Source organism: Coregonus lavaretus, assembly GCF_964263955.1.
Source record: "Coregonus lavaretus genome assembly, chromosome: 2".
NCBI lineage: Eukaryota > Metazoa > Chordata > Actinopteri > Salmoniformes > Salmonidae > Coregonus > Coregonus lavaretus.
In genome coordinates, this window is record NC_139989.1 from 10,450,489 (window position 1) to 10,470,362 (window position 19,874).

The 19,874-nt window shown below is 44.4% G+C and overlaps 1 protein-coding gene across 1 annotated transcript in view; it reads right to left on the minus strand.

The window, feature by feature from the left end:
* Positions 1-19,874, minus strand: part of kcnh2b (potassium voltage-gated channel, subfamily H (eag-related), member 2b) — a gene marked incomplete at both ends in the record, with an annotated part of 301,755 nt that overhangs the window by 16,843 nt on the left and 265,038 nt on the right. The window contains 3 exons of the mRNA XM_084143298.1: positions 22-221; positions 1,445-1,835; positions 2,818-3,240. Coding sequence (XP_083999424.1) covers positions 22-221; positions 1,445-1,835; positions 2,818-3,240 — 1,014 coding nt within the window. The remainder of the gene's footprint in view (positions 1-21; positions 222-1,444; positions 1,836-2,817; positions 3,241-19,874) is intronic.

A 19,874-nucleotide genomic window follows, 5' to 3' on the forward strand; every position in this document is an offset into this window, starting at 1 on the left:
GTGTGTATGTATCTCACTCACAGCGTTCATGTCGATACCGTTAGTGTAGGACCAGGCATGTTGGAAATACTCCTCCAACCGCTGCCTCAGTGGGTTGGGGATCTGGTGGAACCGGATGAACTCTCGGACCCGCAGCATTTGGGTGTGGTACCTCGCTGTACCCGAATACAACCTCTGGATGATGGCCGACACATTCCCAAAGATACTGGCATACATCAGCGCTGTAGGGGTGAGAGGAGAGAAGAGAGTTAGGATTTTGTGAATAGAATACTACTGCTGTCTACTACACATTGGGCACTGTGAGTTGAGCAAACGTTCAACGTTATGGTATCTCAGGTGTGTGTGTGTGTGTATTTATGTGTGCATGCATGTGTGTGACTGTATGTGCCATAGCCACTGCATGCCCTCCCATTATAGGCCCAGAGAGTAGATCTCTCCTAAACAAGGGCAGCTAGGAATCACCCCTCACCTCTTTCCCTCCCATAGTGTGACTGTGAAGCTGCGAGGTGATGGATCTGGTGCTGTGTCAGTCCCATACTGCTCATTCATCTTCACCAGAGGCCCAGTCAGAGCCTAAGGGAGTCCTGCTAGCTAGTAGCTACTACCACAGCCACAGACCATTGCCGTACTGGGATTCTACCAGCCTGGACCATCGATTGACCTCCCAACCTCCCATACAGTTTACAGTGAGACCTCACTACCATCGTATGGTCTGGCGTCTAGGGTCTATACTTCTGAGAGATGAGATCTATATACATGTTGGATGGCTGTAAAGTCAAGGCGTAAGTGATGAATAATCATCTCCATATGTGTGTTAACTCTGCAGAGATCTGTAATGAAATCTGGTCATTATCGTTATAGCTTTCTGCCTGCTCCATATTGATCGTTAGCGCGCGCGCGTGTGTGAGAGTGTCTGCAGGCAAACACGATGAAGGAAATTGTTTCATGGAGAGGAAGATACTTTGATAAGCGTATTTATATTAAAAAGATATTAGCTGATGTCGTACTAGGAAATATTTAGCTAATATATTAAGACATTAAATTATAAATGGCTTGATTAAATCCAGTTTCATTAGAAAAAGTACTTAATTGCATATTTTACAAGAAAACATTTTGACCTTGTGTTAATACTGTCAGACTCGTAACTGCATAATAATCATCATCATCCACTTAATGTTGTAATGTAACAGAATCCTCTCTGCACTCCCGACGCTGCAGAACTGAGTGGGATCTGCTTGGTGAGGCAGAAAAATAAAACAGTCACATCCACACAATCCTTTTTTAGACATAAAACCGTCATCTTAACCCTAACACTAAACCTGTTTTTATCCCACATTTCCATTCAGTGTTAGCAGCTACCAAGATAGCAAACACTGCAACAAAACAAGGAACAAATTAAATTTGAGCAGAAGTGGAACCCCCCCCCCCCCCCCCCCGTACTTACATCCGATAAGCATGACGCAGATGGAGAAGATCTTCTCAGAGTTGGTGTTGGGGGAGACGTTGCCAAAGCCCACGCTGGTCAGACTGGAGAAGGTAAAGTAGAGTGCCGTCACGTACTTGTCATTTATGGAGGGGCCCGAGCCCGGCACCGTGTCATTGTAGTGTTTCCCCAAAGATTCGCCCAGCGTGTGGAGCCAGCCAATGCTGCCGTTGCGCTCCACGCTGCCGATGGCGTACCAGATGCACGCCAGCCAGTGGGCGATAAGGGCGAATGTGCACATGAGCAGGAAGAGGACGGCGGCGCCATACTCCGAGTAGCGGTCCAGCTTCCTCGCCACGCGCACCAGCCGCAGGAGGCGGGCCGTCTTCAGCAGGCCTATCAGAGTGGTCGTCTGGCAGGAGAGAGGAGAAATGGTTTGTTTAGTGTCCGATCTTACCTTGTCAGGGCCCGTGTTGCAGGCTTTTGCTCCAGCCAAGCTGTAACACAGCTCATTCATCTCATATTATTAGTTGACTGGTTGAATCAGGTGTGTGACTGCTTGACTGGAACAAAAGTCTGGACCCACACTGGCCTTCTGCAGATAAGGTTGGACACCCCTGATTTAGGAGGTTGGTTCAAAGTTTTAAAGCTTTATTGTCCATTTAGGATAAACAACCTTACTGAACTGTACAGAACGTGCGAGTCATCCTCTGCCCTAGACTTGTAACCAATCCCAATCCCTCAGCAGCAGTTCAATCCACTCTATTATACACTGTGTTGTTGGTTGGTTCAGTTCCGTTCCCATCCATTACACTTGTCTTAAGGAGCCCCCACTGCATCAATACAGCAAATAAATAAGGTCCAGATTACTTCCCTACTTGGCAGAAAACCTAGTTTCTCACTTTGCAATACATTTTTGTCCTCTTCTGGGGAAATTGTCCACTTCCTTGGCTTACTGGCCACTTCAGGTTCAATTAATTAAACACTGGCAAGAAGGTTGAAAGTACAACCTTTCACAGTTGTTTTTTCTGCTCCACAGCCTTCGAGGGGATATCCCTTACTTTTAGTTAATTGGAGGTCCATAAATTATGGAGTCCTCAAAGGGAGATTTTACTTTGGAGGTCCCAAAAGCTCAATGCAAATAGTTTTCATTGGTCCTTATTGATTTTCTATAGGCCACTGTATCTAACCACCCTTAAATACAGAATCAAACCTTTAAATTCAAGATTCAACCACAGTTATTTAGGCATCGAGTAAAAAAAGTACACTGTAGGCCTTAAGTAGGCCATCATAACATCTGACAATCCTCATAACCCAAGATGCATTCCAACACACAATAGTCCTCACAAAATTCCTTTACCCACAATGCCCTTCCCCTCCTCCCACTTCCTCACCTCCTCTCCGCTGCGGTAGATGAGTAGGTCGAAGGGGATGGCCGCCACCATGTCAATGAGGAACCAGCCCTTGAAATAGTGGACCGCTATCCTTAGCGGGGCGCTGACCACCTCGTCGTTAGTGTTGACGTACGTCGTCCTGAAGTTAATGACGATGTCCACGATGAACATGATGTCCACGATTAGGTCGACCACGTTGAGCGGCGAGCACGAGTAGCCACAGTTCACCATAGCCGCCTCCTCGTGGTCGTTGAGGAGGAAGGCGGCGGAGTAGGGGGTCAAGATAGCCGTGTAGATGACCAACAGCAGGATGAGCCAGTCCCACACCGCCTTGAAGGGGCTGTAGTGGAGAACGGTCCACTTGTGGATGCGAGGTGCCTGGAGCTTGTACTCTGGCAGGACGTCGGCACCCAGTGACAGCACCTGGTGGGAGAGAAAAAGGGGAGGTGTAAGACTTTCTGATCAGGTAGTTGGGTCAATATGATAGAAAGAAAGAAAGAAAGAAAGAAAGAAAGAAAGAAAGAAAGAAAGAAAGAAAGGGGCAGGGAAGGACAATATGAACGTTTCCCCAAAACCTCACAATATCGCCTCACAACGCCTCTGTGACCCTGTATAAGGTAGCATGGAATACACAGGAGTTCCTTGGATCACATGTGCTGTATTTCTGGGAGGGGAAACAACAACGTTTCACAATTACAGCAATGTTCAGTGTCCAGTGAGGCTGAAGGAAGCTGTTGTGATAGGAAGGACTCTCCTAAGGTAACCCCTGAAGCAGAATGGAACAAACGCTCAAACCCGCATACACGCACATGAACACACACACATGCACATTAACAGTCAAATTCATAGCCAGAGCATGCAGTTCCAGTGGATTGGATTCGTTTCAGTAATGTATTCCAACTCCAGTCAGCAGCAATGAAAAATTAAACTAATCACAATGAGAGAGTCATTTCCCCTGGTCTCCCAGAATTAAACAGTAGTTAATCACACAGCCAGGATGGTGTGTTGAACTGATTAGTACTAATGGAACACAGACATAACTCAGTACATCTCCCACTCACGACCCAACGTCTTAACAGACAGCACTGCCTCAATAACACTGCTAGGCTATATCATAACAAGGGCATGATGCTGTGAATAGAATAATAGCATTTCTGTTACACTTATTATATATTATGTCACATAACATCTTAGCTACTATACAGGTATAGTGTATTCAGTTGAAATAGGGCAGTAAAATAAAGCTTTACTACCTCTTGTCTGCACTGGTTGGTCTGACCTTCCATTTCCCAGGTCAGGTAGAACAGCCTCCCTGCCTTGAACACACACATCCCCAGGAGAGGACAGATTGACAGACGTTCTCTAACCATCTGCACAAGCATACTGCAACAGTATACACTTGCAGCTAGCTGAACACACACACAAGCTGCTTTGACAGTGTCTCATGTCACTCGCACAGACGCTCTCACACGTGCGCACGTACACAGATTATAAAACGGCTATACAAATAAGGTTGTAGTATTATCACACGTATCAATGCAAATATGAAGAATTGCACAATTCGACACACACTTGATTCAACTGCTTCAGTGAAAGGTGATAAAAATAAGTAGAAAATAAATGTAAAGAATATTTGTGGTTATTCCTGAAATATAAAGCAGGCTGGCTTCCAGAGACAACACAGTGCAACTTCTGGGTCCTTGCTATGTTCTGTTTATTCAAGGCAAAAAAAGTTTGTTAAAAAAGTCAGGCAATCTAAGACAAATAACTTAGGGTTCTTAGGGTTGTCGGGTGGGACTGTGAGTAGCTTCTGTGAATGACACAACCAATTGGGTTTGTTGACTGTAAGCCCTGTCACGAGTCACCACTGACATAGAGTGACAGGCAGTGTGTGAGAGTATGGGAGGAGAACATTCTAGACACTGTAAGTGACTTTGAGCTCTCCAGGACTTGGCAACAGGCTAATAAAAAGGCAGAAATTAATATTAGATTTGGTCAGAGAGAGAGAGCATTTTCTCTCTGAGTGTAGCAGTGTGACAAGGCCTGGGGACAACAACAGAGAGAGCTGGATAAACAGTGGGTTGTGTGAGCTCCAGTCCAGCCGACAAGAACAGCTGAGGCCACGGCTGCAGCTCTCTCTTTTCCCCACCCTTTCTCTTTCTTTCTTTCCTTCTCTCCGTCCACACCCAAATACTCAGAGGAATCTGTTCTTACTAATCCAGTGCAGCTGATGGCTCTTTGGCAAGCTGTTCCCATTCCTGTTGTTGTCATTGTTGTAGAAGTACCCAGCAGAGCATGGCCCTTTCACCATAACATCATAACTAGAGATGGGGAACCCTCTTGCTAATGTGGTGGTACAGTATCAGCACTCTGACTATGTATGGACCATCAAAGAAAATATATGGGCCAATTGGTTAGTTACAGTCCTTTATTTACCTGCCTTTGTTTCTTTGGGATTCATTGAAAGAAGCACCACCATGTACTAGTTAATACCCAGGAAGATATGAATTGCTTTGAAGTATCTGAGAAAGACATACAGTTGAAGTCGGAAGTTTACATACACCTTAGCCAAATACATTTAAACTCAGTTTTTCACAATTCCTGACATTTAATACTAGCAAAAATTCCCTGTCTTAGGTCAGTTAGGATCACCACTTTATTTTAAGAATGTGAAATGTCAGAATAATAGTAGAGAGAATGATTTATTTCAGCTTTTATTTATTTCATCACATTCCCAGTGGGTCAGAAGTTTACATACACTCAATTCATATTTGGTAGCATTGCCTTTAAATTGTTTAACTTGGGTCAAACGTTTCGGGTAGCCTTCCACAAGCTTCCCAAAATAAGTTGGGTGAATTCTGGCCCATTCCTCCTGACAGAGCTGGTGTAACTGAGTCAGGTTTGTAGGCCTCCTTGCTCGCACACGCTTTTTCAGTTCTGCCCACAAATGTTCTATAGGATTGAGGTCAGGGCTTTGTGATGGCAACTCCAATACCTTGACTTTGTTGTCCTTAAGCCATTTTGCCACAACTTTGGAAGTATGCTTGGGGTCATTGTCCATTTGGAAGACCCATTTGCGACCAAGCTTTAACTTCCTGACTGATGTCTTGAGATGTTGCTTAAATATATCCACATCATTTTCCTTCCTCATGATGCCATCTATTTTGTGAAGTGCACCAGTCCTTCCTGCAGCAAAGCACCCCCATAGCATGATGCTGCCACCCCCGTGCTTCACGGTTGGGATGGTGTTCTTCGGCTTGCAAGCACCCCCTTTTTCCTCCAAACATAACGATGGTCATTATGGCCAAACAGTTCTATTTTTGTTTCATCAGACCAGAGGACATTTCTCCAAAAAGTACGTTCTTTGTCCCCATGTGCAGTTGCAAACCGTAGTCCATCTTTTTTATGGCGGTTTTGGAGCAGTGGCTTCTTCCTTGCTGAGCGGCCTTTCAGGTTATGTCGATGTAGGACTAGTTTTACTGTAGATATAGATACTTTTGTACCTGTTATCTCCAGCATCTTCACAAGGTCCTTTGCTGTTGTTCTGGGATTGATTTGCACTTTTCGCACCAAAGTATGTTCATCTCTAGGAGACAGAACGCGTCTCCTTTCTGAGCGCTATGACGGCTGCGTGGTCCCATGGTGTTTATACTTGCGTACTATTGTTTGTACAGGTGAACGTGGTACCTTCAGGCGTTTGGAAATTGCTGCCAAGGATGAACCAGACTTGTGGAGGTCTACAATTTTTTTCTGAGGTCTTGGCTGATTTCTTTTGATTTTCCCATGATGTCAAGCAAAGAGGCACTGAGTTTGAAGGCAGGCCTTGAAATACATCCACAGGTACACCTCCAATTGACTCAATTGTAAATTAGCCTATCAGAAGCTTCTAAAGCCATGACATCATTTTCTGGAATTTTCCAAGCTGTTTAAAGGCACAGTCAACTTAGTGTATGTAAACTTCTGACCCACTGGAATTGTGATACAGTGAATTATAAGTGAAATAATCTGTCTGTAAACAATTGTTGGAAAAATCACTTGTGTCATGCACAAAGTAGATGTCCTAACCGACATGCCAAAACTATAGTTTGTTAACAAGAAATGTGAGGAGTGGTTGAAAAACGAGTTTGAATGACTCCAACCTAAGTGTATGTAAACTTCCGACTTCAACTGTAACACATTATTACCTTTGTAGATACAAGGTTGACACCACCTGTAAAAGGCCTGTAAAAATACAGTGTGGTCTCATTCCACAATAACATTTTGTATCTGCCGTCTATAACACACCATGTTGTCTTGCCCTCAGGTTGATTCAGTGTGGCACCTGTACCCAGAATGCTCCTCTCACTCAGATAGTGGCGATATTTCCAGCTGAGCGTGTCAGACAGAAAGACAGACAGGCGGGCTGGGGGCGTTCAGGGTGAGGGCCTGATTCACTGGCAGGTCGCCTTTGGGGGTCCATGGACACGTACGTCAGGTGCTCAGCTGAACAGTGTTCAGTTATTGTGTTGGGAAGGCAGGTGCTGTGCTAGACTGCAGGTAGTGCATCATGCAGAGGGCCTGTGTGTGTTTGTGTGTGTGTATGTTTGTATGTGTGTGTTTGTGTGTGTGTATGTTTGTATGTGTGTATGTGTGTATGTGTGTGTCTGTGTGTATGTGTGAGGCCTATAATTCACAGTGTGTTGGCGCTTCTCTATGGAGCTGAGACATGTCAGGTCCAATGTTTCTGAGCTTGACAGGCACTGGGGGTTTCTATCATGCCACCCACTGACTAATACAAAGGCAGATGGTATTGTTTATGTCATGGTTGCAGTGAAACGTGCACGTCATAGCAACTTCAGGCAACTTTGCTTGTAACAAAAGTCCATCATCTCTGGGGGTGGAGGCAGACATTGGAAGACTTACTCAATAGGACAACCACATGACTAGCCTGGGTGCCAGTCTGTTTCTTCTCTCTTGCCAACTCCTTATGGAATTGTCATGTCATGTTTGGCATTTTTTGACAATTGAGTAGGTAAAAGCACAAACAGATCTGGGACAAGGCTACCACATGAGGTAAAGGAGTTTTAAACCAGGTAGTCCCGACAAGAGAGTGATAAGATACAGTACCCTTTAGAATCAATGGTTCATCTACATTAGTTTGGCCGTGTTAACTCTAACGCACATCTTCCTAGTGATCTTCATAAGCATATTAGAGGTTTGGGGCTAAAGTAAGCATGGCTGCTTCAGTGAGCCTTCAAGTTCAATTGAAAAATTGGGAAGACTTTTAGCTGTAGGCTGATTAGTGAGTGCATCTGGTCTATATATAAAACAGTAACAAAAACATAAACCCAGTATATACTGCAGGGTCATGAAGAGAGGTCAGACGGAAGCAATGAAATCATCCGCTCTTAGCCTTGGTAAGTCAATGACTCAGTGAGGCATGAGGTTGAACAGGGGTGAGAAACTGGGGTGATGCTGAATAGGGGTGAGAAGTAGCGGTGAGTATGAGTGAGTATGAGTGAGATGGGTGGAGAGCAGGGGTGAGGCATAGGGGGTCAGGTACAGGGTTGAGGAGCAGGGGTGGAGAGCAGGGGTAGAGAGCAGGGGTGGACAGCATGCGTGGAGAGCAGGTGTGGAGGACAGGTGTGGGGTATAGGGGTGAGGTACAGGGGTGGAGAGCAGGCGTGGAGAGCAGGTGTGGAGGACAGGTGTGGGGTATAGGGGTGAGGTACAGGGGTGGAGAGCAGGCGTGGAGAGCAGGTGTGGAGGACAGGTGTGGGGTATAGGGGTGAGGTACAGGGGTGGAGAGCAGGCGTGGGGTATAGGGGGTGAGGAGTAGGGGTGGAGAGCTATTAGCTCCCAGAGTAAGATTTAAACAGTGAGAGTTAAAGTGAGTTGCAAAGCGGTAAGTAGTGTTTGTTTGTGTGTAGTGTGTATCATGCACAGTGCAAACACATTGTATCTGTATGCAGGGAAGAGTAGAAGCAGGTGAGGTAGCTAGAGGAGGCAAAACAGTATTTTTATCAACAGTTTTTATCAACATTTGCACCTCCAACTGAAGTGATGAGTAATGAATGATACATTACTGTCTATATATATATAGAAAAACGTAATCACTATGACGTGTCTGTCAGATGCACGCAGGCATGCAGGCAAGCGCACATGCAGTTCAGTGCCGCACCCTTCTCCAGTGAGCCTCCCCTCCCAAAGGACTTAATGGGTTATTTTTTGTGATGTGTGTGAAACCAAACAGCTTTCTCAAAAAACATCCCCAGAGGAACACGACAACTGCAGATGTCAAAAAACATGTCTACATTTCACAGATATCACAAAAGCTACATTTGAGGATAACAACCAAGGTTGTAGTGCTGCCGGGGCACGGGGGAGCGCCACTCCCTCACCTTTTTCAATTTGAGAATACACAGAGCTGGTAAAACTATTTCCGGAAAATGTATTCTGATAAATTCTAAATGAATTCCATGAAAAACGATCGAATGACATACCAAATAAATATGTATAGCAGCTTAGAGGTAGGTAAGTGGTGGTTTGTTCCCTGTCTTCTCTCTGGCGGTGGCGAGAATGATGAAGAACTGTAGGCTGTGTGTGTGCACTGCAGAGGCCGGTCGGAGGCTTACCACTTTGGCCAATCAGAACGTTGAAAAAAAATCTAAATTCACCATGTGTCTGCCTTGATGTTCATAAAACTCCACGGATCCCCTCTCTACTCTTGCACAGTGGAACCCAGAATGATATGTGGCCACATGGTTACGACGACACCGTTCTTCCGAGGACACCCAAACCAGTGGCCACCGCAAAGTTGCCAAGGAGCCTGATCCTCTCTGGAAGTTGCTATAGCCCTGCTTGGGATATTTAGCTTATATTGGCTATTGGTTGAGACGCAGGGCCCGTTCTAGCTTGATATGTCAGGGTGGGAAATTGGAAATGTGATTTGGGACAAGTTGGAGGTAATAATGCATTTACGTTATAGTTTATTGAGATGCATGAATACACCTCACCAAAAGCTTGATTCTATGGTTGTTTTAAAACAAATTTCCTGCAATTTTACATAGTAATGATTTATGTTCACTACTTGGTCAATTGATTTTATACCATGTTTAATCCATGCAAATAAATTATATGAATTGATAGTTCACCTCTCTGTTTTATTTTATTCTGTAATATGGTATATTGTAAACATGTGTTCAAGCTAATCAAATCAAAGTTTATTTATGATACAGCGTGCAAACTACACAATACAATGAAATGCCTACTCACAATAAAGATCTCCTTGCAATCAGTGCAATGATATTAAGCTATATGTAGCCTATTTGTATGTACATTAGGCTATAGCCTACAAATAGCTACATACCATGTTGTCATAAGCCTATTAAGCTATTCTGCAAATTATTATTGTTTGTTCCTGAACTAGCCGAATAGGCAGCGCTATCCTTCAGCTATCCTTCAGCTCCACAAGTTGGTTCAACTTCATTAACATCATTGCGCGATCCTGGCGGTGCACTTTCAGAACCACGAAGAGGGCTCCAATCGTTTAAAATAACACTCATCAAGATCTATTGCCTACGTCTAAAATTCCTATTCATCACTTATTATTATTATTATTATTATTAATACAAATATAATATTATCACATCTCACAATGGTGCACGTTTAGTAAAGTTAGATCAAAGCTGAATCAATGTCTTGCAAGATCAAATAATGATTAATGAGTATTTTACATAATAGAACCGAATATAATAGCATAGCATAGTAGGCCTATAACGTTACTGTTACAGCAAAAACACCTGATTTCTAATTAGATTTTAGTATGTTTAGCTGAAGCTGAATAGTCACTTTTTTTCTCATGCGCAATAACACAACAGAACGCGCCACTAGGCAGGATATATGCTTTGACTGAAACAAAATACAAGCAAGGCTAATAGTTTGTTAACACCATCTGCTCTAATTCGCTCACGAAACAGTAATTGAAGAAGATCTAAATGCATAGTCTGTTCCCATGAAACTGATTGAGATCAATCAAATGACTGGCATGCAGATGCAGTTTCACCAGTAAAACATGAACAATTGTCATTCACGATTGACAGTGATGATGGCCTATTTTGAAATGAGGTTAGGGTTAGGGTTAGGGTTAGGGTTAGGGTTAGGGTTAGGCCTAACTTGGTGTTTAAAGGTATTAAAAATAGAACATGTTCTTGAGACAATATGTGTGGGCATAGGCAGATGTTGCAAATGGAGGATGCATTTTATGCATATTCTATATAATGATATTCAATAGGCTTCATCTGTTGGTACAAACTTCAGTTGAGGAAATTATTATATAATTTTTTTTTTTTCGCTCCCTCACCTATAAAAATAGCACTACACCACTGACAACAACACTTCTGAAATGTTACTTTGTTGTAATGTATCTGAAGTAGTCAGTAACTATGATAAAAGACAGTCAGTAAGGATTTCAGATACTGTCTACAACAAACCATGTGAAAGGTTTAATGTACTCAAGTGCCTCTTTCAGACATCCTTGAGTTAAAGCAACCCTAAGATATGAAACACAGTTTCCTCCTAATAGCGCTGATATCGAGACATAAAATTGATGACCGGGTCAAGCCTTGAGGTACGGAACAACTAATTCTATTACAAAATTGCTGAAAGGAACTCAAGATCAAAATATTGATTGAACATGTCAACTTGAATTAAGGTGATGTCCAAGGAAAGGGTAAAAAGGGACAGAGCAGAGACTGTCCAGTAATGAAGGCATCTACAACTTAGAGCTCAAATAAAAAGTCCTCTTCCTCTTGATGAAACAAAACAAGCCCAGTGTCGGACATCTTGGCAAACCCAAGATACTTTATGCTGTCAGGGGTCAATATCAAATATAGATTTCATATGTTTTTTTCTCTTACCTCTTGGTGTGAGCGCTGTGGCGGCGCTAGGATCAAAGGATGGCTGGCTAGGGGTTGTAAAGCAGGGGGCCGTTGTGTATGTATGCTTTGTACGTGTGTGTGTATGTTTTTTGCATGTGTGAACGTGTACAGTATGTGTGTTTGTGTGTATCTATATGCATGTGTGTGTGTGTGACATAACAAGGCTACAGGCTCATAACGCCGCATCCCCTCGGTCTAAAAGCCAAACATATTGAAAAATTAAACATAATAGGAAGGGCCTTCTCACCCAGGAGAATGGTCCCCTCTTCAAACAGCTCTGCCGTCATCAACTCAGCCCCTGCATGGCGTTCACTACTTTCATGGCTCTGGTTCTTTCTCTGCTCTTAGTGGCTGGCCGTCTGGCCATGGAAAGAGCTAGCAGGACCAGCAGGCAGAGCAAGGTGGAATCCTCCATTTATGTACTGTAACTTCTGAGAACCCTTTGAATTGTAGTGTACCTGATGCATATGGTTTCATGGTGGCATTCATTTAACGCTGTCATGATACAGGGAAGGTCTCTCTGTATTGAGGAGAGAAACTAACAAGGGTCATTGGTTAGCTTACTGTAGCCTCTACATGAATGCTGAATTCCAAACTGACTCTAAGCGCCTACTCCCTACGTACCACAGGAGGCTGCTTAGGGGAGGACGGCTCATAATAATGGCTGGAATGGAGTGAATGGAATGGTATCAAACATCTGGAACCCATGTTTGATGTGTTTGATACGGTTCCATTAATTCCGTTCCAGCCATTACTATGAGCCCGTCCTCCCCAATTAATGTGCCACCAGCCACCTGTGCCAGATATCTAGGAGTGGCTAGGGAGTAGGTGCTAGTAGTGATGCGAGGGCTGACTCATAACCCGCAGTCCCCGCGGTTATATTTAGGGTCATTAAATATTGTGTGGATGAAGGGCAGGCGGGTTGAATAAAGAAAAAACAATACCTTAAAAAATCCATAAATGTATCATTCTTGTGTAATTTATATCTATAGGCTACATTGAGGTTGTTCTTTCCTTATTTAAGGCTATCTGGCATTAGTGCGTAAACCTAAGATTTAGGGCCTAACTGTTTGCGCGCCAAATAGCCTACATGCCAATCGCCAAATGCTTTTTGCAACAGACAAAAGGGACAATGTCGGAGTTTAATTCAATAAGAGAAAATCTGTGAAATAGGGAGTTGAAAATAAAGAGAAGGAGGGCCAGAAAAGTAATGTTTGTGAAAGATTTGGTGAAGTGGTAAAAGAGGGTGATAGCAGTGTTATGTGTGATGATTGTGAGGCACTACACAAATTCGATAGTCACAAGACCGGGACTTCAAATAGGCCTATGGCACGTCAAGGGAACTGTAGCCTACTGTTCAGTTGGGTTAAATGGAAACTAAAATCTGGACACTGACAGTAGGTCTATAACCACTCACATAGCCTTAATATGAACTCCTGCAGAATTAAGTATTTCTTGCAGTAAAATGATAAACCAAATTTAGGTTACAGTTTGACTTGGGAACAGGAGTGGAGAAATAGGCTATGATGTATTTCTTTCAGCATCTTGAGAGAATGCATATGTGCAGTAGAGGTGCTACCAAGTGGTGTAAAGTACTTAAGTAAAAATACTAATTAAGTAGTTGTTTGGGGTATCTGTACTTTACTTTACTATTTATATTTTTTGACAACTTTTACTTTTACTCCACTACATTCCTAAAGAAAATAATGCACTTTTTACTCCTTACATTTTCCCTGACACCCAAAAGTACTCTTTACATTTTAGATGCTTAGCAGGACAGGAAAATTGTTGTCACGCCCTGGCTCTGGGGACTCTTAAATGTTGAGCCAGGGTGTGGATTTTCATTGTTTAGTTTTCTATGTTTTTGTTCTAGATCGTGTTGATCTATGTTGGCCAGGGTGGTTCCCAATCAGAGACAGCTGTAGCTCGTTGTCTCTGATTGGGGACCATACTTAGGCAGCCTGTTGGCACCAGTTAGTGTGTGGGATCTTGATCCGTAAAGGTTTGTTGTGTTATAACCTCAGGACTTCACGTATCGTTTGTTTGTTGTTTTTGTCGTTAAGTACGTTAAATAAAAGTATGTACGCTTATCACGCAGCGCCTTGGTCCGTGTCTTCAGTCAACGATCGTGACAATTGTCTAATTCACGCACTTATCAAGAGAACATCCCTGGTCATCCCTACTGCCTCTGATCTGGCAGACTCACTAAACACAAATGCTTAGTTTGTAAATTATGTCTGAGTGTTGAAGTGTGCCCCTGGCTATCCGTACTTTTATTTTTTTTTAAACAAGAAAATCGTGCAGTCTCGTTTGCTTAATATAAGTAATTTGAAATGATTTATAGTTTTACTTTTGATACTTAAGTATATTTAAAACCAAATACTTTTATACTTTTACTCAAGTAGTATTTTACTGGGTGACTTTCACTTCCACGTGAGTCATTTACTTTTAAGGTATCTTTACTTTTACTCAAGTATGACAATTTGGTACTTTTTCCCACCACTGGTGCTATCTTTATCAGCATCATAAAAGCTGATTGTGATGAGTGTGATGGAAGGAGTCAGGCGCAGGAGGGTAATCACCGAATACAGAGTTTATTCCTTCGAGGACACACAAATGCGCTCAAATAGCGATCACCGGCACAGGGGAAACTCTCATTCCTGGCAAATACACTGTAATGGTAGAATCCAATAATACATAGGCACAGGGGAAAATCTACCCTGGCAACAAAATGTACGAGTAGCTCCACCGAGCTACACTACTCTCACAAATAACAATCACCCACAAGGACAGGGGGGCAGAGGGAACACTTATACACAGACTAATGAGGGGATTAGAACCAGGTGTGTGTGATTGACAAGACAAGACAAAGGTGATGATGATTGGGGCGGCAGTGGTTAGTAAGCTGGTGACGACGAACGCCGAAGCCTGCCCGAACAAGGAGGGGAGTCAGCCTCGGCCGAAGTCGTGACACGGATAAAAACATGTTGGTTCATTTTCACAGCTTTCCATTTCCTTACAACCGGTTTTGCACAGAAATTAATTCCCATTTCTTTTTAGTTATTACATTTCATCCCCGGTCCCTAAACGTCTTTGCTCCGCGAAAGAAATAGAGATGACAGAGAAAACTTTACCGATGCCAATTAGATTTAATCAATAATTCTATCGATTTATGAAATTATTCTGGTGAGCAAGGGTTAATTTAGTCTTCTAGGGCAACATATAATGACAGAAGAGAAGCTGCATATATTGTAGGCTATCTAATTATAGACAAGTTGACTAACAAATAGCCTACCAAAATGTCAGAAATGTGCCTTCCAAAATGTCGGAAATAAGCAGAAACATCTAAATCAGGCATAAAAAAAATCCTACACCCCTGTAAAATAAATCGTTCCGTCATCTCTGACTGTAGTTTACAACGCATTTTCAATATTAGCGGGTTAGGGTCGGGTGCGGGCCTCAGATTTTCACTTTATCACATATAGTCAGGTGGTTGCGGATGGGTTATTAGCAATTACGGGAGGGTGCAGGTGAAAAACAGCTGACCTGCGCACCACTAGGGGCTAGGGATCGATTTGGCATTCAGTGTGTCTGTCAATGGAGACTACAAGGGCAGAAAGTTAGAAGCAACAGAGAATTGATGCGGTACAAGCAGTGCAATGTCACCTCTGAGGTCACTTCCCTAATGGCACGGCTCTGTACATTTACAACCCTCTCCAGGAATATGGATTCTGATTCCGTCTCTCAGTAAGAGAATGTGAAGATTACGAGGAGCGCCACAGCAGGATTCGGATACCTAACATGCCAGTCCATCTATTTAAGTGTTGATTTGAAGTAGCGTTTTGGGCCAATTCCATTTCTCACATTCTAATTCATTTGGCAGGGTACCTCAAGTAGATGCTAAAACATGGCGCCAAAACAATGACAATCAGAACAGACAAACAAGAGATTTGCCAAAGCCTTGAGAGAATCGAGGAGAGCTTTTGGTCTAGTGAATGCGGTATTTATAGTCCTTTGTTAATTAGTTTACTTTAGTCTCAAAATTGGCGTGAGGAGAGTGTGGATCATTAAGACATAGAAGTGATTTCTGGCCAGTCCACAGCCACAAAACACCCTGGGAGAGTGGCAAAAGACTTTGCTTCCTGTCTTCTCCTGTTATGTCATCCTCAACATTAGAGAACAGTTCGTCCTCAACTTTTGATCCAGCTTCTTACTTCCTCGTTGCATTGACAATATCAAGTTGTTGCCGAAGAGAGATGCCAGACCTTGATAGCGACCCTCATTGCATCCCCAACGAAGTGATCAAACAGCCTCTCTCTTTTGAGCTATATGGACAGATCCTAGATCAGCACTCTTACTCTGAGATGCTTTGTGGATACAGGCACAGTGGTGCCGGAGAAGATGGCTGCCGTTTTACAGCCCTCTAACCAATTGTACTATTATGTGTGTTTTTTCGCGTTATTTGTAATTTATTCTGTACATAATGTTTCTGCCACCGTCTCTTATGACCAAAAAGAGCTTCTGGATATCAGGACAGCGATTACTCACCTCGTATTGGACAAAGATTTTTTCTTCAACGAGTCGTACGCGAAGGATATCCTACAGACACACGACAAGGCCCAAATCCCCATCATTCGCATGAAAGAGACAGAGATATCGTGGACGTAGGTCGGGGTGCCTTGTAAGGATCTGACGGCGAGCGAGTAAACAGCCTCTTCCATCAATCCTATTAGCCAATGTTCAATCATTTGAAAACAAATTGGACGACCTACGATTAAGGTTATCCTACCAACGGGACATTAAAAACTGTAATATCTTATGTTTCACCGAGTCGTGGCTGAATGACGACATTGATAACATACAGCTGGCAGGATATACGCTACATCGTCAGGATAGAACGGCTGACTCCGGTAAGACAAGGGGTGGCGGTCTGTGTATATTTGTAAACAACAGCTGGTACATAAAAACTAACTCTAAGGAAGTCTCGAGGTTTTGCTCGCCGGAGGTAGAGTATCTCATGATAAGCTGTAGACCACACTATTTACCAAGAGAGTTTTCATCTATATTTTTCGTAGCTGTCTACCTACCACCACAAACCGATGCTGGAACTAAGATTGCACTCAATGAGCTGTATAAGGCCATAAGTAAACAGGAAAACGCTCATCCAGAGGCAGCGCTCCTAGTGGCCGGGGACTTTAATGCAGGGAAACTTAAATCCGTTCTACCTAATTTCTACCAGCATGTTAAATGTACAACCAGAGGAAAATAAACTCTAGACCACCTTTACTCCACACACAGAGACGCATACAAAGCTCTCCCTCGCCCTCCATTTGGCAAATCTGACCATAACTCTATCCTCCTGATTCCTGCCTATAAACAAAAACTAAAGCAGGAAGCACCAGTGACTCGGTTACTAAAAAAGTGGTCAGATGACGCAGACTGTTTTGCTAGCACAGACTGGAATATGATCAGGGATTCTTCAGATAGCATTGAGGAGTACACCACATCAGTCACTGGCTTCATCAATAAGTGCATCGATGACGTCGTCCCCACAGTGACCGTACGTACATACCCCAACCAGAAGCCATGGATTACAGGCAACATCCGCACTGAGCTAAAGGGTAGAGCTGCCGCTTTTAAGGAGCGGGACTCTAACCCGGAAGCTTATAAGAAATCCCGCTATGCCCTCCGACGAACCATCAAACAGGCAAAGAGTCAATACAGGACTAAGATTGAATCGTACTACACCGGCTCTGACGCTCGTCGGATGTGGCAGGGCTTGAAAACTATTACAGACTACAAAGGGAAGCACAGCCGCGAACTGCCCAGTGACACAAGCCTACCAGACGAGCTAAATCACTTCTATGCTCGCTTCGAGGCAAGCAACACTGAAGCATGCATGAGAGCATCAGCTGTTCCGGATGACTATGTGGTCACACTATAATATAATAATATAATATGCCATTTAGCAAACGCTTTTATCCAAAGCGACTTACAGTCATGTGTGCATACATTTTTACGTATGGGTGGTCCCGGGGATCGAACCCACTACCCTGGCATTACAAGCACCATGCTCTACCAATTGAGCTACAGAGGACCACTCTCCGTAGCCGATGTGAGTAAGACTTTTAAGCAGGTCAACATTCACAAGGCCGCAGGGCCAGATGGATTACCAGGACGTGTACTCGGAGCATGTGCTGACCAACTGGCAAGTGTCTTCACTGACATTTTCAACATGTCCCTGACTGAGTCTGTAATACCAACATGTTTCAAGCAGACCACCATAGTCCCTGTGCCCAAGGACACTAAGATAACCTGCCTAAATGACTACCGACCCATAGCACTCACGTCTGTAGCCATGAAGTGCTTTGAAAGGTTGGTCATGCCTCACATCAACACCATTATCCCAGAAACCCTAGACCCACTCCAATTTGCATACCGCCCCAACAGATCCACAGATGATGCAATCTCTATTGCACTCCACACTTCCCTTTCCCACCTGGACAAGAGGACCACCTACGTGAGAATGCTATTCATTGACTACAGCTCAGCGTTCAACACCATAGTGCCCTCAAAGCTCATCACTAAGCTAAGGATCCTGGGACTAAACACCTCCCTCTGCAACTGGATCCTGGACTTCCTGATGGGCCGCCCCCAGGTGGTAAGGGTAGGTAACAACACGTCTGCCACGCTGATCCTCAACACGGGGTTCCCTCAGGGGTGCGTGCTCAGTCCCCTCCTATACTCCCTGTTCACCCATGACTGTATGGCCAGGCACGACTCCAACACCATCATTAAGTTTGCCAACGACACAACAGTGGTAGGCCTGATCACCGACAACGATGAGACAGCCTATAAGGAGGAGGTCAGAGACCTGGCCGTGTGGTGCCTGGATAACAACATTTTTACATTTTACATTTTAGTCATTTAGCAGACGCTCTTATCCAGAGCGACTTACAGGAGCAATTAGGGTTAAGTGCCTTGCTCAAGGGCACATTAACGTCATTTAGCAGACGCTCTTAGCCAGAGCGACTCACAAATTGGTGCGTTCACCCTATAGCCAGTGGGATAACCACTTTACAATTGGGGGGGGGGGGGGGGGGGGGGGGGGTAGAAGGATTCCTTTATCCTATCCCAGGTATTCCTTAAAGAGGTGGGGTTTCAAATGTCTCCGGAAGGTGGTGAGTGACTCCGCTGTCCTGGCGTCGTGAGGGAGCTTGTTCCACCATTGGGGTGCCAGAGCAGCGAACAGTTTTGACTGGGCTGAGCGGGAACTATGCTTCCGCAGAGGAAGGGGAGCCAGCAGGCCAGAGGTGGATGAGCGCAATGCCCTCGTTTGGGTGTAGGGACTGATCAGAGCCTGAAGGTACAGAGGTGCCGTTCCCCTCACTGCTCCATAGGCAAGCACCATGGTCTTGTAGCGGATGCGAGCTTCAACTGGAAGCCAGTGGAGTGTGCGGAGGAGGGGGGTGACGTGAGAGAACTTGGGAAGGTTGAACACCAGACGGGCTGCGGCATTCTGGATGAGTTGTAGGGGTTTAATGGCACAGGCAGGGAGGCCAGCCAACAGCGAGTTGCAGTAGTCCAGACGGGAGATGACAAGTGCCTGGATTAGGACCTGTGCCGCTTCCTGTGTAAGGCAGGGTCGTACTCTCCGAATGTTGTAGAGCATGAACCTGCAGGAGCGGGTCACCGCCTTGATGTTGGCGGAGAACGACAGGGTGTTGTCCAGGGTCACGCCTAGGCTCTTCGCACTCTGGGAGGAGGACACAGCGGAGTTGTCAACCGTGATGGCGAGATCATGGAACGGGCAGTCCTTCCCCGGGAGGAAGAGCAGCTCCGTCTTGCCAGGGTTCAGCTTGAGGTGGTGATCCGTCATCCATACTGATATGTCTCTCCCTCAACGTGATCAAGACAAAGGAGATGATTGTGGACTACAGGAAAAAAAACAGGACTGAGCACGCCCCCATTCTCATCGACGGGGCTGTAGTTGAACAGGTTGAGAGCTTCAAGTTCCTTGGTGTCCACATCACCAACGAACTATCATGGTCCAAACACACCAAGATAGTTGTGAAGAGGGCACGAAAAAACCTATTCCCCCTCAGGAGACTGAAAAGATTTGGCATGGGTCCTCAGATG